Genomic DNA, 26,437 nt, shown 5'->3' with positions numbered 1-26,437 from the left:
TACATGTCATGTATAGTGACAAGACTTTAAATTATGCAGGAATGTACTGAACCACTTAGAAAAACTCTGATATATTTAAAAAAAGATTACAAAGCCCTCTGTTTATATTACATTCTAGAGATAAAGGACATTGGAGAGACTGCAGCATACATATGTGTACTCATACATACATGTCATCATTCTCACGGCTGCATGATTCAAGAAAATAGCACGTCGCAACAAAACTCAATATATACCTTTTCATAAAGGAGAGTTGGACACCGGTATCAATAAGTTAATAAAATATATTCTTTGCTTCTTGCTATATCTTACAGTGAAACCTGAAATTGGTCCCTGTTGGACATTAAAAACTGACATACTTTTTGTGACCCAAAACAATCGGTCTCAAAACTACCAACGATAAACAAAGAAACACCACAAAAAATTACAGAGATAACGGCCATTATTTGGCCTGAAGTTTTCAAGGATTTAAATTCATTTAAATGTTTGTCAAAGTAATTCCTACAGCAAAAGACAAAAACATTTCAATGTTATGACTAGTTGCTGTAGGTTAAAGGTCATTGGACTACAACAGTTGCGCAAATGACTCAATGTTTTCTGATTGTGAAAACTATTGTTTTGTTTAGATTTTGTTAAAATTGTAAGGCTTGCTATGCTTCTTGGTGAGGTAAGTCTGGGCACAAATAAACTAGAGGTACATTCTAAAAAAGTTTGGGGCATCAGTTTGTCTTTTAAAGCAAACATCATCCTCAATCCACCATTTGGAAGCTGAGAGACACACGTGATATACATACATGTCAAAAGTAATATGATTTTTTTTTTCCCAGGATAGACCAATGAAATTGAGGATTTGCCCAAAGTGGAATAAACAGATTAGCTGTTTCACACCAAGATGGCATCCATGATGGCAAAGTCAAAACATTAACAAACATTTCAATAGTAAGAAAAGCAAAAAAAAAGAAAGTAGTCTACATATGGCACCAAAGAGTATGAGACAACAGACTAAACGTTTGGTTATCCAAAAAGGTTATAAGAAATGTCTGTATCTCAAAGAGGTCATTTCTCCCCTAAACCAATTCCACTGCTGCCCATCTCAGAGTCCACTAGTGAGGAGGCAAAGGCTGACTGGACGATCTGAAAACCAAAGGATTCAAGAAGTGACATATTTTGTTGGGGGGAAAAGGGTGAGCCGAGATCTCCGAGACCGGACCCGGCTGCAGCACGTTTCTTATGAACCCGGTGATGGTGCTTGTTGAGGTAAGACTTTGTGCGGAAGGTCTGGCCGCAATCGCCGCACGCAAACTTCTTTTCTTGGTCTATTTTTTGGATGTTTTTGGATCCCCCCGGCGAGGTCACTGCATCCTCAGGTTGGCCATTGAAGATGAAAGATGTCACCTCCATTTCTTCTCCTTCAACTTTCTGTTCAGCTTTGAGGTCCGTTCCGTTGGAAAGGTCACCGAAAACTGCATCCGATCCATCAGAATCCTGATGGGGGCATTTCCCAGCATTCTCCTGCCCGTCTGAGGTAAACACAGAGTGGGGAAGGGGATATCAGGGAAGGAGGGGGACAGAGAGATATATAGGAAGAGAGAAGGAGCCTCACATTTAGCAACATATCTAAAAATAAAATGATTTCCTTTATACCTGAACCCTCATGACCACAACAACTACTTGTGTAAACCTGTTTCAATATAAAAACAGCTTGGCTATCACTGAACATTATATTGTGGCTTGTCTAATTTTTTGTGCTATTATACTTTGGTTAAGAAAGAGAAATAAGGGAAACTGCATCCTATTGTGTCCAGCACCTAAAGGAAAAATAATTCAGATTCAGATTATTCAGTCCACTGAGTACCTCTAGACTCTAGAGCAGTGGCACTTAACTTTAGTTTGGAAGCAAAAATTACTAATTCCTTTTGTTTTCAAGATTTCATCATTTCGGTCATTATTTACTCACCCTCAAGTTGTTCCAAACCTGTATGAATTTCTTCCTTCCATGGAACACCATAGAAGATATTTTGAAGAACTCTGGGAACCAAACAACATTGGAGCCCACTGATTTATATTGTATGGACAAGAAAATATCTCAATTTCTTATTTTATGCTCCACAAAATAAATAAAGTCAAACAGTTTTGGAACAACATGGAGGTGAGTAAATGAAGACAATTTTTATTTTTAAGCAAACTATCCCTTTAAAAATGTTGAGACTTCTTCGCCACAAAGTAGACACTTTCCCCATACCAATCAACAACCACAAAAAATTGAGTCCCAATTCTTTACTATTTTTTAGTGCTTTTTTCCACATGTACATTATTGAAATTTAGCCTGAACTAGCTAAGTAGGTCTCCTAGCTGCTAACAACAAAGCGACACTTCAGAGCATGAGACCAAAAGATCATTTCTGATTGGCTAAGAAGCACCTTATTAGGGAAAAATGAGAACTTGTGCTACAACACTGTCATTAAAGAGTCACACATTAAATCTCTATAGCAACACATTGAGTACCAAGGGTCTAGAGTTCCAGGCTCTTTAACTCTATTCCACTATTTTGTACTCAGAATATAATTATAATTTAAACTCCAGTGGGCTACAGGGCATTTTATGAACTAGAACTATGATTAAATACAGTCCAGTTCTTATAAAAACAAAGTATAAACTACGAAAAACAAACGAGGTCAGAAGTGGGTGCTGTTAAAGCAAACAGATGAAAATCAAGCAGCACTGAGAACCACCAGACAAAAGCATGAGCAAAATACTGACGAGCCAATTATGTAAGAACTTAAATCAGACCAATATTTTACTTATCTTGTAAAAGTCAACTGTGCTGCTTAGCAGATATTTGCACCAGACTTATCGGTTACAGCATCCAGACATCCTCAGTTCTTTGGCTCACCACATTGCCACCCTCCAAACAGCCCGTACTGACCTGTAAGAGGTCCATGAAGTGGAAACCCTGGTGCTCCAGAAGAGCGGCACTCCCAGAAATAGGGAGTTGGACCTGGCTTGCCCAGAAGCAGCTCAGGCTGCAGGCCCAGGGCCGGAGGGACGGGCTGGGGTAGAACTGGCCCAGTTAGCCCCCGAAAAGTCTCGGGAAAGGTAACCAGGAGCCGGCGACTGGTGCAAAGGTCTACACCGCCAGTAACCGCCCCAAGAGGTAAGAGATATGGATAGAGGAACACACAGAGAGGCCAAGGGGGACAATTCGCAGTCAATACAGTCAGATGACCACTAGCTTCACATCAGTTCAGAAACCATCAAAAATTATGAAAATTGTTTGTTCAAAGCTAAGATGACAAAAATAACTTTTAAATGAATGAATCTTTTTCTTTCATTACACGCCAAGCCAGCAGCTCAATGATACTGTTGGAGTGATACTGTAATGACAATTCTGTACTGATGTAAAGTTAATGCTGCCTTTCTGATGTATTTCTGCATTAAGTTTTGCCTATTAACCCACTTGAAACAAGAAAAACATTTAATTTGAATAATTCTTGGCGTCTCCATTACGAAGGAATCATGGAAAGATTCTAGAACACAGTCCTTTAGAAAAAAAAATGCTGTCTCCATATTGTTTCCCATCATGTTCAATAAAGACATTCCCAATCACAAGCTGCTGGATTTTATGGCAATAATTGTTTGAAAAAGGTCCATTAAATCCACAGAAACAATGCACAGCGTGTACATGTGCACTTATGTGGACATGCATGAATGAAGGATCAAAAACGCTTTCATTATGCCAGCACTTGATGGAGATGATAGTAAGCCACACAGAATGGACACATGGCCATGCTAAATTGGTCAGCAGCAATGTAAGTGACTAGCAGACAAAGCTGATTGATAGGGCTGCAACTATTATTTAACTCGTGACTTAAATCAATTGTATCTCTAAATTCAGTTTATTTAAATCAAGACTACTGACGAAACCTGAAGTAATAGTTCACCCAAAAATGAACATTTCCAAGTTTGTTTGTTCATTGGAACGGATCTGGAGAAACTTGCTCACCAATGGATTCTCTGCATTGAATGGGTGCCATCAGAATTAGAGCCCAACCAGCTAATGAAAACATCATAATAAGTAATCCAGACTAAGCATTATTATAGATTATGGACTTGTATTTTGGCCAGAAGTGATGGTTTAAAGTTAAAATGCCTTAATAATGGATTTGGCATTTTTACAAACACACAGTTTTTACTTCACTAGATGTTAACTGATGGACTGGAGTCGTGTGGATTACTTGTGGATTATTGAGATGCTTTTATCAGCTGTACTGCAGAGGATTCATTGGTGAGCAAGTGAAGTAATGCTACATTTCTCCAGATCTGTTCCAATGAACAAACAAACTCATTTACATCTTGGCCTTAGGGTGAATACATTTTCAGCAAATTTTCATTTTTGGGTGAACTATTCTTTTTAAAAGTGAATCTTTTTAGTCTCCTTTTAGTATGTTTCCTGTAAGTCAAATAATGTCTTTAAAAAGAAGCTTGGATATTTTGAATAACGTTCTTAGAATTTACATCTGGCAGCTGTCCATTATAATCAAAAACCCTAAAGTTTACAAAATTACAACTCTACATATGCAATACTTCATCAGTCATACAAAAGTTCATTACAATTGCGCATTTTGGTATCCGCTTTGCTCTCTAACTCTACTAGCTGAGCTAAAGAAACTCATCCCTTAACATTCCTCTTAAAAAATGAAACACAACCCATACTTTCAGCAACAAACATCCTTTCTCATCCACTGAGAGAAAAGTCCTGAAAGATGGTGTGATATAGAGCAGAACAGCCAAATTCTAAACAACATAACCTTGAGTCCCTGCACGTTATGCTGCAATAAATGAAAGATGCGCAGCGCTACAATCTGTGTTTGCGGGTGAGTTTTTATGCAAGCAGATGCAGCATCTGATTAGCAGCAGTGAAAAAGACAGCAAGTGAGTGAGCAACAATTTGACGCTGTGGGGAGAGGCTTGCTTGCCTTCCACCACCCTCCATTTTTCTTGTTCGAGAAGTTGTTGTACTCGTATATATGTCACAGTAGGGTAGAAAAGATAATTGCAAGTTTCATGCCGATTATGTCAAGTCATTATTTACTGATATTCATCCCCTGCAGCAAACTGCTAACCACTGTGACCACCAGTGTTTTTACATGCACTTTAAAAGTTGTATTTCAGTCTGTCTAAAATCGTGCCAGTCAGGTTTTTGCAAAGTTAAACTAACAGACTAACAGATAATTCAACTTTACTTTGGCTTTGTCCAGCATGTATACATGTTAATCAGACTACAGTTGGCCTGACTGTTGTGCGCATGCTCCGAAAAAGCAGATATGACACACAACAGCTATTTCACCCCGTAAACCCACTGTAGCTTGATAATAACTACAAGTTAAACTAACCTGATCAATCTGGTTTGTGAATGAGTCATTTGCTGCATCTTAATTCACCAACTTAAAGTAGGGTAGACAAGTTTTGGGAAATACTACCATCAGGTCATAACTGCGTCTTTAATGGACCACTCTGTCACATAGTTACTTGCATCCTGTCACTGTAAAATGGCCTGTCAGTCTTAAAATGTCCTCATATGTACACACTCCACATTTCAGTTCATTTAATTTATGTATCAGGGTACCTTTGGAATACTAATTTCAACATACTACGATTTGGAACACACTAATTCTAAAATTGAATATTATTTAGGATGGATAGCATGAGAATGAGGACACAACGCAGCAAGTGAGACCAAATTTGTAAACTGCAGCAACTGATTCATTACAAAGATTTTAAAAAACGATTAATTAAATTCACTGAAAAAACGTTTGCTCACGTGCCAAGATTTTAAGTGAAAAACAATTAAAATTCAGAGGGCGGTTGCATATATTGCTTGGACTAGTCTTAAGTCATCTAACATTTTCTGCAGGACTGGTCAAAATATTTTAAAGTCCATTATATAAAAAGGTAGATTTGTCTAATTTGAATCCAAAAATTAAGACTGATTATCGCTTGGATACCTGCTAGTTAGTCAAACTAGTTCCCTATCAAGTTCCCTCCTTTCAGGGAACCGAGGTTACGTACGTAACCGGAGACGTTCTTAAGACACGGTCTTTAGATATTGGCTATGTTTACGCAACTGGTCCCAAGTCTGTTTCTCACACAAAACTTCATATGGCTTCATAATTTGTATGGACCATGTTTATTGTACTTTATGGTGCTTTTTGTCATTTTGGAGTATGACAGTCCTCAGTCACTTTCAATATATGGAAAAGAGTAACTGGAATATGATTCCAGAAATTCACTTTTTGAATGAAAGTCATACACATTTGAAACAACATAAGTACATAATAATAATAATAATTTATGCATTTAGCAGACGCTTTTATCCAAAGCGACTTACAGTGCATTCAGGCTATACATTTTTTACCAGTATGTGTAAGTACATAAAGTTTAGTATTTCTCACCTGACACTTGTGAGGTCTCTCTGTGGTGTGAACCTGTTTAATATGTCCATTCAGATGGTCTGGCCTACAAAAAAAATCACACAATTTATGACACAAATACATAAACGAATGCTCTAATTGTAATGAATGTATCTATAAATGACTGCACTCACCTGGAGAAACCTTTCCCGCAGCTTTGACAGACATACGGTTTACCCACAGAGCCGTCGTGAGACCGCACATGGTAAGACATCCTATCCTTGCGTTTGAAGCGCAGCCCGCACACCGGACACGCGTACGGTTTCTCGCCCGAATGTGACAGTTTGTGTCGGTTGAGGTGGTAGACGTCTCGGAAGACTTTCCCGCACAGATCACACGCGACGTGTCGTCTCGTTCTCTCGCGTTTACGGTTGTCCGCGGGCAGACCGTTTTCCTGAAACCTCGACTGGGGATGAGAGATCATCGTCGGGCCGTCCACAGCGACCAGCTCCGCTCCCGTGCTCACCCCGCCGGTGAACGTCCCGTGCTGCGTCTCGTGGTTTCTCAACTGGACGTCGTCTGGAAACATTTTACCACAAACCCCGCACGAGAAAATGCCCTCGTTTTCGTTTTGAGCAGTGCTGTTATTGTAAGTGATCGGCTCTGTTGTGGGCTCTTTTTTGGGTCTCCCTCTGCCTCGCTTGGAGCCGTCGCTGTTGGGAAACTCCAACGGGGAAACCGCTAAGCGACCGTCCGCTGGTGCTCCGGGAGCGACCGGCTGCGAACCGTTTCTCGGCTGCGTCGGATCGCCACTGTCACTGTCATTGTTGTCGGTAAACACAGGGCCGTTGGACACACTCCCGTTTGACATGTCCACGGGCAGGGGGTATGACAGCTGCTCCGCGGCCCTGAACAGGCTGTGCTCGCCTCCTCGGGAGGGAGGCACGAGGATCTGCACGTTGGATTGTTTGATGACCTCCTGACAGATCTCGATGACAGATCGCATGAGCAGAAACTTCGCCGCGGTCATGAGCTCCGGGAAGCACTCCAGGCGCACCACGATCTTAGAGGTGTACGCGAAGTCCAGGATGTCTCGGAAAACTTTGGGGCTGATCGTGTGCATCTCCAGCTCCTTGCCCTGGCCGTCGTCTTCCGTTTGACAGCTGAACACCGACTCAAAATACTCGCTGCACGCCGCCAACACTGCCTTGTGCGCGGGGAAGCTCTCCTCTCCGACGCGCAAGATAACATCACAAAACCTGCCTCCATCTTTTCTCTGGCTGTTGAGGTTGTGTAGCATCTCGGCGCTGTGTTTGCTCACCTGGTACGTGTAGGAGGAATTCCACGGCTGTTCTGTCCTCTCCATGCCGCCTTTATTCAACAACCGAGCCTAACTCATACGACGGAAGAGGTAGACAAAGGCAAACGAATGGCAAACACCCAGTAAACAGAAGCACTCAGCAGCGACCACCACTCCTCGCCTTTTTAGCATTTAACATGTTAGCAGGGGGGAAAATGGCAGCCCCCCAGCTTCCTGTGAACTTTGACCTTCCAGTTGCTTAAAGGGAGGGGGTGTCGTTCGCGTTTAATATTTTCTGTTTTAACAGTTTAATACATTACTTCAATCCAAAGATAACGCGCAGATACTAGTCATACACCGAAATTTAAGTTTCGTGTTCGTCTTCCTGGTTTGCAGCGTTATGATTTCACATCCTTGTTTTCCAGTGAGCCCCCACCCTCAAATGTATGCCAGACACTGAATACATGACAGCAGACTCGCTTTCGCTATACTGTAACATATTTAGAAAATATACGGTAAACGTGAACGAAATTCAAGTGAACAGTCAAAACTCTTGAAATGACACTGTAGTCTAGACAGTCTGCTCTCCTGAACTGCTAGTTTACTTTTCAATCACAAAGACACAAACAATAGAGAAATAATAGTTGTTGTAGACTGTACACTGGCTTGCAGTGTGTCTGGCTGCTGTATTGTTTGTAGTTGTGGTAATCAGATGTACAAATACTTAAGGGAAATATTACTCTTTAAAAAAAAAAAATCAAATATAATTACATAATGCAAATATTTTTTTGAATATTTTTTTTCCCCATTTACTCATCCTATTTTTATGCTTTTTATTATTGGTCTTGTCACTGTCATTCTGTTTCTGCTGTGGAAGCTTCGGTCACCAAAACAAATTCCTGGTATGTGTAAACATACCTGGCAATAAAGCTCTGATTCGGTCATATCACCCTGGTTTCACACCACAATATTTAGTTACTGTTTTTGAGCTCATTGTCTTTCTTGGGTGGCAAATCCAAATTTCTTCTTCGTTCTGTAAAACTGAAACTTTCCTACTCATAATTGCAATCAATTTAACCTCCATTTTGACTTTGTTTTGCCTTCATATTCATTTTGTGTTGTACTTTTATGTAGTTTGTCTGCTTTTGAGCTTTTTTTTTGTTTGTTTCAGTCCATGCATTATCCGGTGTGCTTGGGTTTGTAAAAAGCCTGATACAACAAAACAATATTGTGCAGAACAAAGTTCAGTAAAGGGAGTATGGCTTGGACATGCATGGATAACACTAGAACAGACTCCAATTTATGTACCAAGGACACCTGATACATGCAAAGCTATGAAATTCTACAGCATGCCACAGCAGTTTTGGCATTTTGAAAATACACTTGGCAAGAATAGACCAAGATGACTGTCTAATTACAGTGGGATATAAATGAACTGTGGCACAACACTGCAATATAGCTACATCCATTCAATGCAGAAGATTTGTTCCTCAATCAACCATTTGGAAAGTCTGCTTTTTTACTTTAAGACCTTGACATCAATGAGTCAGAAATACAATTTTATGTGAATGATTTTTTTAATTTTTTCATATTTATTAACTATTTGTGCTTCTTAAATTAATAGCACATTACTTAATCGTCAACCCCTGCCACCCTAAAACAAATGTGATTCAGAGCAGTGCTTCTCAGGTGACTAAGAAGACTGGCTGGAGGAAGGATGGGAGGGTTCTTTAAAAAAAAACAAAAAAAAACAAAAACAAAGGCACAACTAGCATTCACTTCTTGGGGTGGAAGAATGTCCCCTCTTGCAGAACAATCTGGCTTCAATATTCCAGCAAGTTTCAAGGGCATGTATCTCTGGATCAGGGATGCATTAAAACGCTACACACGAACATCTCCTTTCCAACAAATCAGCAATACTGCCCATTGCCGCCCGGATCAACCCTAGAAGGGAAACAAGGAACATTGTGCGGACAGTGTGACTGGACAAAGAAAAAGCTACTTTCCAGTTTCTCAATAGCAGGATAACCTTCCCCACATGAAGACAGAAAAAGAAGAGAAAAAATAAAAAGTCAATTCTATGTACAAGGTGGAAAAAGAAAAATCTATTCCTATAATCTGTACAAATTCAGGCCTATACATTATTTACTTTACTGCAAAAACCGAAAATTCTAAACAAAAACTATGAGAAAATTTGTGACAAAAGCGGTAGGAAAGGTGTCTTTCCCCTTTTTCCTCAACTTCAGGCCTTCTCAAAAAAAAAAAAAGAAAAGAAAAAAAATAGACAGGGCTCTGACATCTGTACATAATGGTAGAAATCAAAGTTCATATCTCTCCAACTAGAGGGTAGTGGGGAAGGGAAGGGATGTCTTGCTTCGCTCCTGCTGTCTGGTCAGAGGATGTCATCACTGGCGGAACTCGAGCTCGTCAACACTGATTACTTTAGTAGACGGCATGGAAGGGAGGGGTTGTTGCAGCACGTCAGATCCAAACCACTTGGCCAGACCCAGAGGAGGGCTGCCACCTCTTCGCTGGGAATGGTTTGTCCAATGGGGACCGTAGCTCTGTGACTGGGGTCCTCCTAATGGAGCCACTGGCAGATCTGTGGAGAAAAAAAATTAAAGGGGTCATATGATGTTGCTAAAAATAAATTTTTTTGTATTTGGTGTAATGAAATGTGTTTATGCGGTTTAAGGTTCAAAAAACATTATTTTCCACATACTGTACATTGTTTCTCCTCTATGCCCCGCCTTTCTGAAACGCGTTGATTTCTACCAGGATCAGGAAACAGTCCTCCATAAAATGCGCTGGACACATCGGAATATTTGGGTTTAACTGTTCTGGAACACTGTTGTAAATACAACTTTACCACTGATTTCTAGTCATCTTTGCAACTTTACAGATCTTCTTTATGCACCAAGAGCTTGTAACACTCCAAAGAGAAAGGAAAAACTGAAAATCGCATTATATGACCCCTTTAAAATTTTAAACCATAAAAAAGATAAACAATCAGCATATTCATTTGCTCTCTTCTGTCTGGAAGGGAAGTTTCAGTAATAAACATGTTTAAAAGCTTGAATCTAGTAATAGACTGATAAATTGGCATTGAGATAATCGGAAATGGATCAGAACTCCACACGCTTTGATAACTCAAGTAAATAAAGTCTAATGTCAGCAATTCTTTAAATTGCATTTATCATCATTAGATTAAAATCAGATTATCAGCCATTGGCCACCTAGACAGTACATAGCAGTAAACAGTGACAGTAAAGACATCAATGTTTCAAAAGATTTCCATTTCAAATACATTTTCAACTTTCTATTCAAAGAACTGATTTAAAAAAATTTTAAGTTTCCACAAAAACATTAGGCAGCACAACCGTTTAAGATTGCTAAGAAATGCTTGAGTACCAAATCAGCACAATTTCTGAAAGATCATGTGACTGCAAAGCTGAATTTTCAGCAGCCATCAGTTTTCAATCACAGAAATAAACTACATTTTTAAATATTATAGTTGTAAAAATGTCACAATATTTCTGTTTTTACTGCATTCTTGACCAAATAAATGAAGCAGTGATGAGAATAAGACTTTTTAAAAACCATGTAAAAAAAATTGTTTAATTACTAATCCATCTTTTGAACAGTAGTGTTTATCACTCTAATGTAGTTATTTTAAAACACTGGTGCTGTACTTACTTGGTCTCTGCTGCTGTTGAAGCTGTTGCTGCATGACTGCTAACTGCATGTGTGTTCCTGCAGCTCTAGGGGTCATGAGTGGATGCCCTGCAGGACCAAGGGGATAAAGAGGCTGCCCTAAGAGGGCTGGGGGCAAACCCTGAAGCTGAGACAGGTCTACAGCCTGAGGGAACATGCCTATTCATGCAGAGGAAAAACAAAACTTCACTAACACCATTTTCAGTTTCCAACAGGAATATGGCTGGAAAGGGTATGAATAGAGAGAAATCAAAAAGTGTTAAACCAACCTGTTTGTAATAATGTGGGTCCGAGCTGTTGAGGCTGGATGCCCTGAGCCAGCATCCTCTGCATCACACCCGGGTAAAGCTGGGGTGGAGGTCTGACCAAGGGGACGTGGGGAAGCAGAGGGACTGGATACATCTGGGGTCTGGGGAAGGGAGAAGATGGTCCTGGTGACAGCATAGTGGGAGTGTGGCCTGTTGTTGAAGGAGGCCTGGGTCGGTCTGGGTCTTTACTATGACGACTCCGAGTAGGAACAGGGGTGGAGCATGCCTTTACCCCACCAGTCTGAGGACCACTGGTGTCCACATCTTCCAGAAAGGAACTGGGTGATGGAGGCCCATCTATAAGTGAAAGGAAACTGCTTTAGGAAATAAGAAAAAGAGAACGAGCTACTCCATTTATTCACCCTGCTCTAATCTCTTGGTGTATGTACATTGTTTCATACCCTCCTGTGAGTTATGGGAGTTAACGGTCTCCTCCTTGCTTCCTGGTCTACTCCCAGGATCATCTCGACTTTTCTCTTTTGACTCGTACATTTTTTTGATCACAGAAGTGGGAGTGAAGGATGGAGACAACTGCAGCAGGGGAGAAAATGTTGCTTAAACCAAACAATGAGTCATTTGTTTGCATTTATGTTTGTTTTTTGGTCTATAGAGAGACATTTAAGTTACTTAACAATAAAATGGCTTTATAAGTTGATATAATACATCAGAGGCCGTATTCACAAAATATTTTATCTTGGCACTAAGAGTACTAACAGTAAATGCTTTTAGCTAAGAGTTTCCTCTTAAAACCTACTCACAAAGCTGCTGAGACCAAGTTTTACTAAGGAATTGGGAAAAATCTTATGTTAAGACAAAGGTCAGGGCTGACCTGGTTGCTATGGATGATGTCATCAAGCTTACGAACTACGCCAACAGTAATTGGCTGAGAGGGGATGGGTCTCTGTTAGTGATTTAATCATAGAAATATTGCAGAATGAGGTAAATGTTTGTCTCTCATTCATCAACCTCAAATAAGGCTTGTCATTTGAAAATTAAAACATGCAAGTTGTAACAACTTTGTACGGCTGCTTGCTCTAAAGTTAACTTGGATAAATGTGTGCTATTAAGCACATATCCAAGTGTTTTTTCGGAGTGTGGAAGCTATTAGCGCACAGAGGCACCAGCGCAATCACTGGCATTTTTTCCTGATAACAGTGGAAACAACAAAATTAGCCATCATGTTTTCTCATGCAGAAAAGAGTAATAATTAGAAACTGTAAAGGGTCTACTTTTATTTGTGTACTCACAATATTAACAAAATGTTGTGCTTTGTACAATAAAGAAAAACAGGACGTGCTTAATGCTGTCTCGCAGTCTCTGTGAACTGGAGCGCATAGCAAAAATTAAGGCTACTTGCCTCACACACAACAAATATATCTACAGAAAGCCTGTAATGTCTACTTCTAAATTAACTAATTCAAATCAAAAACTCGCATTATGTAATCCATATGAAAGGTGCATTTCTCTCTAAAGGCGTGTCACTGTACTGAAGAGATGGCGACTCAGCATCATCAGCTTCATCTTTGCAGCTGACACTGACTCAGAAAACAGTAGTTTATTAACGAATTAAAATATCTCCTTACTATTTTTTTCCTGACACCTTCATAGTCAATCTCTTTGCCAGTACTTTGTGGCAAGCTTTATGCGTGCTTGAGAGCGAAATAGGCTATAAATGCTCATTATGGTTTAGTGTTGGGTGAAGCCATCTACACTGTATGATGAATAAATCTCTTATACTTACAGCGCACGTACATCTGCACTTTCTTGTTTATGATGAAAGAATTCGCGAGAGCAGAATTCAGTCAGCGAACGCACACACTGAACAAAACTCCGGTGTTTCAGCTATGACTCATCTGAACGTCAAAGGCATCAGTCACAGGCGATATCTCCTACTATTGTCGATACACAATACTGTCGTCACAACCCTATTATTATGGTTTACTTCTTGCCCAACTTGTACATGAAAAGGGACATAATTCTACTAAAGGGAAATTGTGAAATGCTTCTAAAACGTTTATGTTCCGAGGCGGATTGCTGGCAACAGCCATTTTAGGATGGTTTGTGATTTGGTCTTAATGACTTGGGAATCCTCTTGACTACCCATAACTTTTTACAGATTTAGAAGCTGATTTTAGCGTTAAAACGCTTTGTGAAATACTCTTAGAGCAAATATGTAAGAGTCCTAAAATTAGGACTTCTTTTAAGAGTTTCTCCTAAATCGGCAAATTAGGAGCTACTTTTAGCCTTAAGATGTTTTGTGAATACGGCCCCAGATGTATGATCAAATGTCTCAATGACTGTTATATTAAACGTCACAGATTTGACTTACAACACTTGTTATTGTATTGGCAGGTGATGCCCGGCCAGGCAGGTGAGGCCCAGGTGAATGGTTCATCCTGGTTTGTCTACAAAACAGGATGATACAGATGCAAATAAAACACTGTACACACCATTATCAGCCCCTTCCATTCATTAGTCTACTCATATGGATAGAGCAACTGTTCATATTATGAATAAATGCACAAAAGCAGGATTCATATCTTGTTAAAAATCACCTTTTCAATTTCCAGCTCTTAAAAAGTACAATAATCATGACAGTCTGACAAAAGATGAGTACTAAGAAAGCTCAATGATTCATGAGGCTGAAACCATTAGCAAGACATGCTTTGTGCCTGCCTGTGACCTGCTATGGTCTCTCTGATAATCCAAATTACCTGTTGCGAAACACCTTATCATGAGCCTGTTTGTTGTAGCCTTGTTGGTACTGTTGGCGATTAAGAGCTGCCAGATCCTGCTGAAACAAAGCTTCCAGATTGGTCTGGTCCACTCCCATTGGCAAAACTCTCATCTAAAAATAAGGAATTCATCTCTGATTAACAAATAATGCAAAACCAAGAACAGTACATTTTATTGTAATTTATGTTAACAGCCTTCACACAAAGAGAAAGTGTAGATTTATAGAAACACTGACAAATATTAATTATTAAATGTATTAAAACATGTCATGAACAGTAGTAGTGCTTATTTAAATACTGGAATTTTAATTGGAAAGCATTTTAATATTTAGATATGAATGTTTGTAAATATATAACCTTTTTTAAAACCAAACAGAACTGATTGGATGTAGACTTTTTTTTAAATGACACATGCATCCTTTTATTTATAGGGCTGGGTATCGTTCAAAAATGTTCGATATCGATACCTTGACTTCGATACCGGTTCCTGAACGATACTTTTTTCGATACCAATTTTATGAAATCAATTTTAACAAGATTACGTTATCTAAAAAAAAAAATAAAAAAAAACGGTTACACTTTACTTGAAGGGGTGTGCACTGAATGATTGTCGAGATGGGTATTTTGTCATAATTTGATGTGTATGTGTCTGTTCAGAGGATTCAGAAGAGGATTCAGTTCGGTGTTTGCGCGCTTCATGTGTGTGCGGCTGTGCGCATAGTGAACAGCGCGCGAGTAACGAATTGAGTTCCCTTTTGCCTTTTCTCTCTGGAATTGTTTAAAATTCGCTTTCTTGTGTAAATATGAACAAATGATAAACCTATACTCTATTATGGTTAAATTTTGCAATTAATCCATGGATCACATGCGTGCCGAACTGTGGGGCTTGGTCCGTACGGATCACGGATCAACTACGATCCGTTTAACCACTACTAGTAGGTGTGTTTGACTTGACGCGGACCGACTGTGCAGACCGATCAGTGTATTACAGTACCATGAGAGCTAAAGAGAGCAGACTGCTCCGTGCGCTTTCGAATCACTCTTGAGGATGTCAAACACTGATCGATCTGCGCCGCACCTCTTCTAGTCGAACACACCGGCTAGTGCTGCAGGCTTATGGCCAAAGTATACTTCGGCCGTCCGTGTCCACATTACGTCATTTTCGTCATCAGGAGGGCTCGCGGACAGCCGTGCACCCCGTCCGCGTGCAGGCAATTTTTTGAGACCGCGCGGACGGTCCGCGCACAACAGCGCATGCGCGAGGTGAAAGTTGAGACAGAACGCAAGTCAAACTGCGCCTGTGTTGTGCTCGTCCGTCTGCACTCATCCGCGGTTGAGTATACTTTGAAAGCTGTGCGGACACGGCTGAGCACGAGACGGAACAGAACGCGGAAAGTGAAGTATACCAGGGCCTTTATTGGCTCACTGACGGTGATGAGATTAACCCCTTAGGTATTATTTGGTACCGAACGACGAGACGTTTTTCGATACTCGATGGTATCGAGGCACTTCGGTCGGTGCCTAAAAAGTATCGAACTCGATACCCAGCCCTATTTATTTATTTCAAAAACTTTTTGATATCTGCCCATAGCATTTGAGTTTTACCTGTGGTGTATTCCTGGCCCTATTCATGTCTGGAATTTGATCCAACACAGTTTGTGGGCCAACAGGGAACCCTGAGATTCAACAAAAGATGGGTGAGGAACATAGCATAAAAAATAAATGACATTTGTGTTTCACATTCAACATGTCTCTACTGGTTTTAAATCAATTTAACTCATTTTACCTGTTGCAGGTGGCATGCCCGGGAAAAAGTCCTGTATAGGGGCTCTCTGTGGGAAGAGTGGGGGTGAAGTGCGTTGGTGTATGAGGCCAGGCACAGGGGCAGGAACAGGGCCATGAGGGGCAACCAACAATTCCTAAAGCACAAAAGCACAAGACTGATTCATTGTCAACACCCGTAACTTCACTGCAGCAGTGTTATAATACAATAAGAACAAGATGTGAGCCTCAGCTACACAGCTAGTGAAGCTGTTATTGCTTTGTTTTGCCTCAACACTGCAGGACAGATGTCAATTACTAAAGTAAATTTACTAGTGCCTCAGTTATTACAAAAAAAAAATTTTTTTACACACACTGATTTGTTTGCATGAACTTCAGGTTAGGGATTACTGACAACAGTTTGCACAATTTGTTACAGTGGTACACATCAGTCACATCACGTAACTAGGTGTACTGATGTCCTGAAAAGTATAAATTAGTTGATAGGACTTGTATTGAACAAATAGAATGTCTTTGACAGATCACCTGAAATATGTTTTTCTGCTGGGAGGTGGGTACCTGCGTCTCCGATAAGGACACAAGAGCAGGATCCACTGACTGCTGCTGTAACTTAACACAAAAGCAGGGAAAAAGTGATCATGTTAAGAGTTGGAACATGAACCATACAAAAACAGATTGGATACAATGCACGCCATTTGGTCCATCAAGTTTTGTTAGCTGAAGTCAAAAACACTGATGGCGCCTACATCATACCAGTGATGGCTTGAGCAAAAAATTTTAAACCACCAAGCATGTTACAAAAGATTCACTGTAGTCAGAACAGGATAATGCCAAGCAAAGCATGCAAAAGTTCACTGACAAGTCAGCCACAACCACTAAATACAAATTTATGCCCATCACTAGTCAAAATAAACACTCATTTACTAGCCCAGAACAACTAGCAAGTAACTGGCACTGGCTTGTGTTGCATGCAAAGGCAGGTAATATTTAAATGCAACAAGCTGGACGACCAATGCATCCGTCTCACACATGCAGCTTTACCTGAGGCTGGACAGCATGCAGCAAGCTCTTACAAAACCATGCAAGCATAACTGATGGCTGCATACTTACACTGCTCCCGCTGGCTTTGGGGTGGGTGGGCAGGGTTCCACTTGCCTTCATGGTGCTCACTAACTTATTAAATGCAGACATGTCAGGGTCTCGTGGTCGTGACGCAACCCCGGTACCTTCCGTAAGAGCCTTTTCGAGGTGCTCCACCATGAAGGGAGTTCCCCCACCTCGGCTGGGCTGCTTTTGAGGTAATGATGGAGCCGGTTCAGGCTGCACCTTCAGGGCCTTCAGACTCCCTTCCACTTCCTCCAAAGACAATACTACCCCCGAGTTTGCTATAAGGTGGCAGACAGAAAAAGTGTTTTGATTATCTTATTATAAGTAGCAATTTGATATATTCTGTCTAGAGATTAAGTTGTATACATTTACAACAACAACAAAAAAAACTCATTACTCAATATCCAATAAAAATACTAAATACACAGGATGCTACTCACTGCTCTCTTTTAGGTGAGCCTTGTTGACATTCAAGCTAGACAGTAGAGGTTTCAGGTCAATGTTGGCTTTATGCAGCAGCTCCAGTATGTCCACCTTCTCTTTGCGTTCCACTGAAGAGATGGGGGTGAAGTACAAGGACGTACCCTGATTCAGAGATCCAGTATGAGGATCGAGACCTGACACACAGACAAACAAAATTACACCAAAATGGCACAGTAGAGAGATGCACTGATGCATCAAGCCACCTTTTTTTACATTTGCTTTCCATATTACATTTACATTCACTGTTCATCAGAGGTAGCATTTACACTACCATTCAAATGGTCAGTAGTGTTATTTTACATATTACGGGGTTTTTTTTTTTTTTACTGTAAGCATAAGAGACTTTTGAATGGTAGTGTATATTAGCAGCATAATACATGCAACCAAATTATACAAGACTTGCATGGTTTGCAGGAAGCGGACAAAAATAGACTGCTAAATAATTGCTTTCTTAGGCTCAAGCCATAGGGACCATTTCTTAATATTTATGCAAAACAGTTTCATGGCTGGCAGAAAAAAAAAAAAAAGTGTGGTCAATTGTCAATGCATCTAAAACTTGCACCTTTTTCTGACTAGATAAAATTGTTACAAAAAAGGCAACTGAACTAAATAGTTAACATTTAATATTAAATAGCTTTTGTAGCTCTTTGCTGGTGTCTAAATTATTTTGTTAGATTAAACAATAAAATTAAAAAGCTAAGCTAATGAGTTCAAAAAGGAAAAGCAAGAATACCAATAACAGACTGTAGTTTTTAAAATCAGCATATGCAAAAAAAAAAAAAAAAAAAGTCCATGTGTGTGCACTGGAATAGGAAAGGGTTACCTGCTAGTCTCTCCAACTCCTCGTGTGGTGTGGAACGTAGACTGCTGGAGCGGCTGCCAGAGGGACTTCTGTTACTGGAGAACCAGCGACTGAAACGACTGGCCATGACAGGACCCTCAGCAAGAACATCTTCAATCATCTGGAGGGAAAGAAAGAGAAGCCCTGGTTTAAACTGTTATAGCACAGACGCAGGAAACAGCCATGGGGAGTGGATGACACTTACGTGAAGAGTGTCTGCAGACTGCTTAGTGCAATGGGGTGAAAATGGGCATTTTGGAGAATAGTTTCATTTAAAAGATCCCCACATATTTCCAAAACGTAAATTATAATTTGGCACAACCATGATGTGCACAACCCCATCAACCCCCCCCCCAGTTCCAAAAGTATCAATATAATCCTTGTAAATCAGATGGGCATAAATTTGCATTTCATTGAACTTTCTGTATAGCAAATTCAAAATTAACAAATAGCTTGACGCCATACAACTGCAAAACCAACAATCTCATATTTCTAACACCAGCCATCAACAGCAACATATGAATCCCAAACAGGCCTGCTGAACTACTCTGCAATCACAAACACATAAATACCTAACGTTACATTCATTTAGTAGCCACATTTATCCAAAGCTACGAACAAATGACGAGATATTCACAACTGATTCATTAGAGAGAATCACACCCGGACATATCAGAAGTACCGCAATACAAATCTGTCTGGAAAATAACAACTATTAAAGAGTTACAAACGTATAAGGAGCACAGTGAACGCTACAGAGCAGAATTTAAAAAAGGCTTACATTCAGTTTAGTGTATTCAGTATAGACTAATAAAAAGTGCCCAGAAAGTCCCTAATAATGACATGGACCAAACATTTCTCAAAACCCCCAAAATACCTGAGGAGTGATTTGTCTATTCATCCTCCCTTTTAGACAAGCCAGATATTTTGTGACCATCACCCTTAGAAGCATGCAGTGCTCCCCATATCTTACCGAAGCCAGGCCAGGCATGGTCTTTTCAAGATTGAAGAACTCATTGAAGTCAAATTCTCCAGGGGTTTGCTCAGGAAGAACCTCAGCATGTGGAACCTCTTGATCAGCTCCTGACTCTTGAACTACTTCAGGATCCCCAGAGAGCCCACCATTACATTCAACTGTAGGTGTGAAAGATTAAAAAAAAAAAAAAGCATGCTGATAAATGCACTTATCAAACAACTGAAGCATTTCTAAGGGGTTTGCATTTTCCTACATTTGTACAATACATGCCTTCTTTAATAGACTCTGGCTTCTTCCTGGAACGTTTGGTCCTCCGCTTGTCATCCTCCAAGATCTTGTCATCAAAGCCAATGAGCTCAATGGTCTCAGACTGACTAGTAGGTCCACCAGAGAACCACTCTGGCTCCTCTTCTGCATAGGAGTCATTTCTTCTTCTCTCACTGAACACTCTTTTGTCTCCAAAGTCTCTCTATAGTAGAACACAGAAAACAGTAAGTTTTACTCTTTGAGCAATGCAATAATAGCAAGGTTCCTTTGCGTCAAAAAGCCTTAGCACTATACCCTAAATCTCTTGTCCTTAAATTCACGTTCTCGGTCTCGTTCCCTCTCCTTGTCAACTCGTGCGTCCCTCTCAAATACACGTGATGCAATGATACGGCCACTCCCTATGCGACGTGCTCCCCCCAAACGTAGTGACTCATTCTCTTTGTTCTCCAGAGGGCTGATGGGGCAACGAGGGAGGGCAGTGGGTGCCACTTGACAGCCACTGCCAAAACTACGGCGCTGTGGACTAAGAACCACCTCAAGATCATCGTCTTTTACACGTTCCCGAGGATCTGGGGAAGACAAAGTTAATTCTGGTTTTGTTTCAGCAACACTGTTTTGATAGTCAAATAACATCAGAAATTTCTTGGCCAATTACCTGCAATTCTGCGTTTTAGCGGAACTCTGTCCTCTGCATAATCTTTCTTGTATCCTTCTGCTGGACAGCTGTTTTCTGAAGAGGGATATAGTGAGGCATGCCATTTTTCAGGGTCCCAAACCCCATCACTATGAAGAAGACAGTCCCGTTAACACATACAAGGCTTAGGTACTCCATATAAGCTAATGTCTCACTAAGAGTATTCAAACAAATGACTGCTGTAAATTGACTCTTTGATCATCTAATACTTGAAAACAGCTGTCTGTTACGTGCCACTGACAAAAGTATGACAGACAATACTAGTTGTCCAAGCTTAAAAAAAATACAATGAAAAGCTTAATGTTTAGGTTTACAAGAGGATATGCAACAGTAGAACAGTCATTTTCTTATGATCTTCATGCAAGATAATATGGTGCAACGTTCAGAAATATTCAAACTGAACTGGCAAACAAACACTAAATAAAAAGTTCACCTGTCATATTTCTCTGAAAGACACTCTGGCCTCTCATTGGAAATTGGCAGTTCTTTGATTTCCATAAGCTCTTCCTGCAATAACAAACAATTATAAGCATTACAAAACTGTATAGAACACTTTACATCCAAAACATTTAAGGGTGCTTTCAGAGTTTGATGTCAAAGTTTGGTTCAATGGGATGTGAACGCAACGCAGTTTACAAAACTCTGGTATGCTTCACTGCTGATACAAACATATTCGTACTAAATTGTGGAAGTGAACCGTTACTGATGCCATACGATTTGGTAAAACTGTGCATTTGTGTGCATTCTCTCACTTTCCTGACACATAGGACTGATGCATGTATATCTTATTTCTACTTTTCTGACTTCATCTCAACTCCTGACTTTCTAGAGAATTTGCAGTACTTTTACAGCAGATAGACACACTGCCATTGAGTGCTGATGCTTTAAAACAAAACCAAAGTTTCAAAATTAAAGTATAAAAGTGAGACAAGCAACATTATGCATTTTGCCGCCTTTTACTGCTTTGTTGTTTAAGGCAACCAATGCACAACAGCATTCTCACATTGGGCTTCATTCATGAAACATTCGTAAATATAGGAGTAAATTCTGAGTAATTTGCGCATAAAACAGACCTTCCCGGAAAACTCTCCTCCGGATTCACAAACGCTTCGTACACATCAGATTTGATAGTTAAACGTGTATGGTAATGAATTCCAGTCATTCGTAAATAGGGCGTTCGTGCACGCTCATTCACAATTAGCATAATCCCCGTCTATAATTACAGCTAAATTACGCAAATTGCGTGTCCAGGAACGCAGTGGAATATTCTGGTCTACTTTCTCAGGTTTGGCTCCAGTATATTGCATAAATGCAAAAAAGATTAATAGGCCATATGCCTAACAATAAATATTCAATAACGTGTCCACCAAAACGTTTTTAGCCAGCTGAAAAAATGTCAGGCACTCTTCTAAAAACGGCCAGCTGGTGGTGCTTGAGAATGCTTTGGTGGCACAGCGTTTTTCCAGAGGCGCTTTGGTTGCTATGATTTGGAATATCCACCGCAGTAACGTATTACTAGTAACTCATTTTGAAGAATATTACTGAATATAAAATGCAGTAACCAGCATTATTAACTTCTCTATTGTTGTTCAGTAGTTGAATAAGTAGGATGATTGGTCGGTGTAGAATTTGTTCCGCCCCTCCTCCATTGATTGGACGGCTGGGTAAAAAGATTTACCCAAAGCTAAACAATTATCAACTCTCAGCTACCAAAAAAAAATTAAAAAAATACACAACGGAGCAAACAACCTAGTAAAATATTATGATGGCAGTGCATCAATTCAGTGTCATCAGTTTGCCAAAAAGAACACAGAAATGTTTTACGCACTGTTTACACCTAGGGTCCATTCTTCGTACGTTGCTAACTCAGCTGGATTCGATTGTTGACGATTTGTTATGATCTTGGATTATTTGGTTCTTCGAAGCTCATCCTGGAGTTGCTGTCATAGCAACAGGTCCGTAAACTTAAACCTGCTCGTGTGCAGGCTTATTTCATGTAAACAGGATTAGATCGCATCTTTTTAAGCAGAACTAAAACTTAAAATCTGTCCGCTACCACCGCTACTTTATTACAAGAGTATCCTACTGATCCAGGGACAATAATTTCAAATAATAATCATTTAAAAATTAAAGATATAATTTTGTGTAGTCTTTAATACTATAGACACAGCCAGTTTTACTCACTGAAAGATTTATTCGTCATAAAATTATTACTTCATAATTGTATTCGAGTCTTACATGCTATACAGATAATGTAGAGTCGTGCATTAATTTTAGTGATGACAGCTATTATGGGAGTGGCTTGATGGAACTGCAGGAGATGCAGATAACATGATCTTGACCTTTAAGAAACTTTAAATAATGCTGTCACGTAACAAATCTGTTCAAATATAAAATTAAATTAATTGCTAATTGCTACATTGAAATGAAAATGTAAAGCCTGTACAAAAATTAAAAATCGTGAATATAAATAATTGGGAATCATGTAAAAAAAATTAAAATAAAATGAAAACATTTCATTTATCTATTATAACATTTATGTAGTTTTGTTCGCTTGGCTGTTTCCTTATAAAATTGACAGAAATTTGTCAAGTTTTTCATCAGGTGTCTTTTTTAATTGTATGATGTCATTACGTTGCTGTCTTGCTGCCAGCCAATCGCTGCATTGCTGATCGTGGTTTCGAGTATCGATACATAGCCCCTTTTAAACCAACCCATGAACGCGCAATTATCTCAGATAACTCAATCCAGCCATTCTAATCATCAACAACAGGTGCATTCGAAGAACCGAATTAGCCAGATCCTGATTAGCGCGATGAGATCATCTTGGATGTAATAAGCGACATACGAAGAACGGGCCCCTGGTAAGGAGCAGGTGTACATTTCTTTCGTACCAACTAACATTTTGAAAATACAAACACTTTCATGAATCCGAAAATTTACGTCAGAACAGCTTTACGAACGATTGACAAATTCGTTCTGCTCGTGTTTCGTGAATGACTACAATTTACAATTTTTTACAATTTACAATTTACTTTATTAACTGTGTTGCTTGATATTTTTTTACATACAGGTATTTTGACTAAAGTTAAGTGTTTTCCTGCTATTTGAAAAGTTCATTTGTCACACGTAGTACATAAGCAGTTAAGTTCTCATGCCATTCTAAAAACAACTCAAATAAAACATTTCAATAAAGTAAAAAACATAAGGTTTTTAAAAAATGGATTTTAGTATTGGTAATAAATGTTAATAAGATTAAGACTTGTTGGCGCCGATGGCCTTGTGGGTAGTGCGCCGACATACAGTGCAACTGTGCTCACGGTGACTTGAGTTCAATTCCCATCTCAAGGTCCTATGCCGATCCCGCTCCCCTCTCTCCACCCAGTGCTTTCCTGTCAACTCTCTACTGTCCTGTCTCTATAATAAAGGCATAAAAATCCAATAAATGGAAACTTTAGGAAAAAAGTTTATAACTTAATAAAATGTAATAGAAATAAAAAAAAGCATTTTGTCACCTTCTGCATCATTACCTAGCAAAAAGGGTAACATTGAGCAGCTGCTGCTTTGATGACAAACATACCACAGTCAATCCAGCAGAAGCAATAAAACTCAGATTCAAACCAATCAATCAAACCAAGTCTGAAAGCACCCTTAAAATAGACATGAAATGAAAATTCACTATTTTTGAAATGCATGTTATAGAATTTTTTATTTAACAAATCATTGGTGTATGCTTTTTTTGACCTTGTAATGTTTAATCAAAATGTCATAACAGGATCTTCAAAACGACTTTTTCTTTCTGGTTATGCATTCAGGACTTCCAATCATCATCTCAAACTCGGTTTAACAACTGATGGATAGAACCCTACATTTTCTATTTTTCTTAGTTGACTTTACATCACAATACAGATGAAAAGATTTCCTGCTACATCCATTTCATCATGACTTTAAAGCCTAGTTTCATAGGCTGTAAGTGTGGTCTTTTATTTGGTAGGACATTTAGAGCTCTAAAAGTTACAACATGTGTTCAAAGTACATCACACCATAATATCAAAAGATTAAGGCAAATTTGTTTCTCAAAAGAGGTTTCCTTTAAGGGATTGTTCTCACCTTGGTATATCTATAGGCAGAGGTCACAACTAAGTCCTTCACCGTTTCCACCATGTTTTCCCCATTTTCATCCTTCTCCATGACTCAGGTGGGTGGTCAAACTGAAGTGAAGCCTCAATATCAGACACTCTGGGCACCTGTGAATGACGTTCTATAGCATTAGTTTAACCGCTGTGACAATGCAGTGCACATTTATTTGGTTAGTCATCAAAAAACTAGCTATCCAATCCAAAATCAGTGAGCAATTGAACGTGATTGTACAAACAGGCTGCAATCAGTTTAGCAAGGAGTATATACATCCCGTAAAGTCTATGAGAACTTCAAATTAAATTTAACTTAGATCTATTTTTAATGAGGATTGAATGTTGTAGGGATTTAATATCAGGTAAATGTCTGGCTCCAGAGTAGCTGTTTTATTAGCAAATTACGAGACAGACAATAAGCAAACTACAGAATATTAATCAGCCTAATGAAGGAACACTGCAATAATATCTCTCGCATGAACAACGTGTCTGTTTTGAAAAAAAAAATAAAAATCACCTCTCTCAACATCCTGACGAACTCACCTGATATTAGAAACGGTGTCACAGCACCTTCTCTCTTCCCGCCTGGATACCGCAGTTAGCTTCTGGCTACCTGTCCAATACCAAACTACAAGAGATGCTGCAGTCAGTCCAGATTTAAGACAGGACACAGATGAAGCTTTCTGCCTAAAAATAAAATTTCTCTGTAGACAATCCTGACAGGAGGCTCGGATATCCCTTGTCACTCCAGATTTATTCGCCAATTGTCAGAGAAGCATTTCATTAGCAAACTGGCTAAACTCAACAAGCCGACGCCGAGGATTTACTTCGGTTCTTATGGACAAACGGCTCTATTTGCACCGTTTCTGCTTTTTAATTATACGTTTAGCTTGTTTCTCCTTTGGTTTTTTTATCGTGAGAGCCGAATTTGTTTGTTTATTTATAGGCTAGTGAGTCTGGTTAGCAGGCTAGGAAACTTATCCCCACTCATAAAGCTGCACAACGCACATAAAAAGCGCGTCAATACATTAATGCTCCCATATATTAGGACCAATTCCAGCAGATAACTGGGTTCTACCAATAATTAAAGCTTGTAGTCCGACTGCAACAGTCAATGTACCTCGGGGTACTTTCTCTGAGCTCTCTCTTTCGTCTCTGTTCAGTCGCTGAGCGGCGAATTTCTTCAGATCTCTGACTGGTTCTGAGAGAGGCCCCAATCAAGGATTATATAGTGTCTAATCATGCCTTCTTTAAAGTTTCACGAAACAAACACTCACGTTTGATTGTAATTTCAAATCGAATTACACAGAATACCAAACTGCGTCGATAGAAGTGTGCGTTTTATTCAAGGGCGTTGACAAGAGTCGTTATAGAATTTTAGAGCAAGAATACATTTCAGGCAATCAACGTGGCCACCCATTGTAAATTGTAGTCACGTGACATGATTTAAAAAGCTTTAGTTTTTTTAGTCTATGGTTGAGTTGCTTGATTTTTTTTTACATCATTCTGACTGTAGTTAAAAGTGTTTACCTGCTATTTATTCGATTAAATTCTATTATGTTCACGATGGATTCTGTTTTAAGTTTATTGTCAACCACGTAGTACGTAAGTTTTCAAGCAATTGACCTAAATTTAATACAACAGTATTTTAATAATGTAAAAATAAAAATGTAATAATTACAAATGA

At 39.4% G+C, this 26,437-nt stretch overlaps 2 protein-coding genes across 4 annotated transcripts; both read right to left on the bottom strand.

Annotated features, from left to right (window-relative positions):
* Positions 1 to 54: 54 nt before the first annotated feature.
* LOC107667315 (POZ-, AT hook-, and zinc finger-containing protein 1-like) lies at positions 55 to 7,924 on the bottom strand. Its single transcript, XM_016458948.1, has 5 exons — positions 6,605 to 7,924; positions 6,453 to 6,516; positions 4,728 to 4,794; positions 2,927 to 3,232; positions 55 to 1,520 (listed from the first exon to the last, which is right to left on the bottom strand). The coding sequence occupies exons 1-5, from the start codon at positions 7,774 to 7,776 to the stop codon at positions 1,057 to 1,059; spliced, it is 2,073 nt and encodes a 690-aa protein (XP_016314434.1). The 5' UTR covers positions 7,777 to 7,924; the 3' UTR covers positions 55 to 1,056.
* A 1,362-nt stretch (positions 7,925 to 9,286) lies between these two features.
* Positions 9,287 to 25,951, bottom strand: LOC107667360 (eukaryotic translation initiation factor 4E transporter-like). 3 transcript variants are annotated; one of them, XM_016458993.1, is made up of 20 exons: positions 25,871 to 25,951; positions 25,294 to 25,378; positions 24,728 to 24,864; positions 21,051 to 21,124; positions 20,579 to 20,706; positions 20,218 to 20,492; positions 19,927 to 20,125; positions 19,654 to 19,814; positions 18,663 to 18,801; positions 17,797 to 17,973; positions 17,360 to 17,634; positions 16,775 to 16,858; positions 16,254 to 16,386; positions 16,073 to 16,143; positions 14,447 to 14,580; positions 14,062 to 14,137; positions 12,134 to 12,263; positions 11,694 to 12,029; positions 11,407 to 11,583; positions 9,287 to 10,312 (listed from the first exon to the last, which is right to left on the bottom strand). In XM_016458993.1, exons 3-20 carry the CDS (start codon positions 24,806 to 24,808, stop codon positions 10,116 to 10,118), a joined length of 2,847 nt encoding a protein of 948 aa, XP_016314479.1. In that variant the 5' UTR covers positions 24,809 to 24,864; positions 25,294 to 25,378; positions 25,871 to 25,951; the 3' UTR covers positions 9,287 to 10,115. The 3 variants fall into 3 exon arrangements, with proteins under 3 accessions (XP_016314479.1, XP_016314477.1, XP_016314480.1); XM_016458991.1 differs by having other exon boundaries at positions 25,294 to 25,951; XM_016458994.1 differs by lacking the exons at positions 17,360 to 17,634; positions 17,797 to 17,973; positions 18,663 to 18,801 and having other exon boundaries at positions 25,294 to 25,951.
* Positions 25,952 to 26,437: the final 486 nt, after the last annotated feature.

The sequence above is a fragment of the Sinocyclocheilus anshuiensis genome, unplaced genomic scaffold, assembly GCF_001515605.1.
Source record: "Sinocyclocheilus anshuiensis isolate Anshui unplaced genomic scaffold, SAMN03320099.WGS_v1.1 scaffold964, whole genome shotgun sequence".
Lineage (NCBI taxonomy): Eukaryota > Metazoa > Chordata > Actinopteri > Cypriniformes > Cyprinidae > Sinocyclocheilus > Sinocyclocheilus anshuiensis.
The sequence above is the reverse complement of the archived record's forward strand: the minus strand, read 5'-3'. Positions and strand labels throughout refer to the sequence as shown.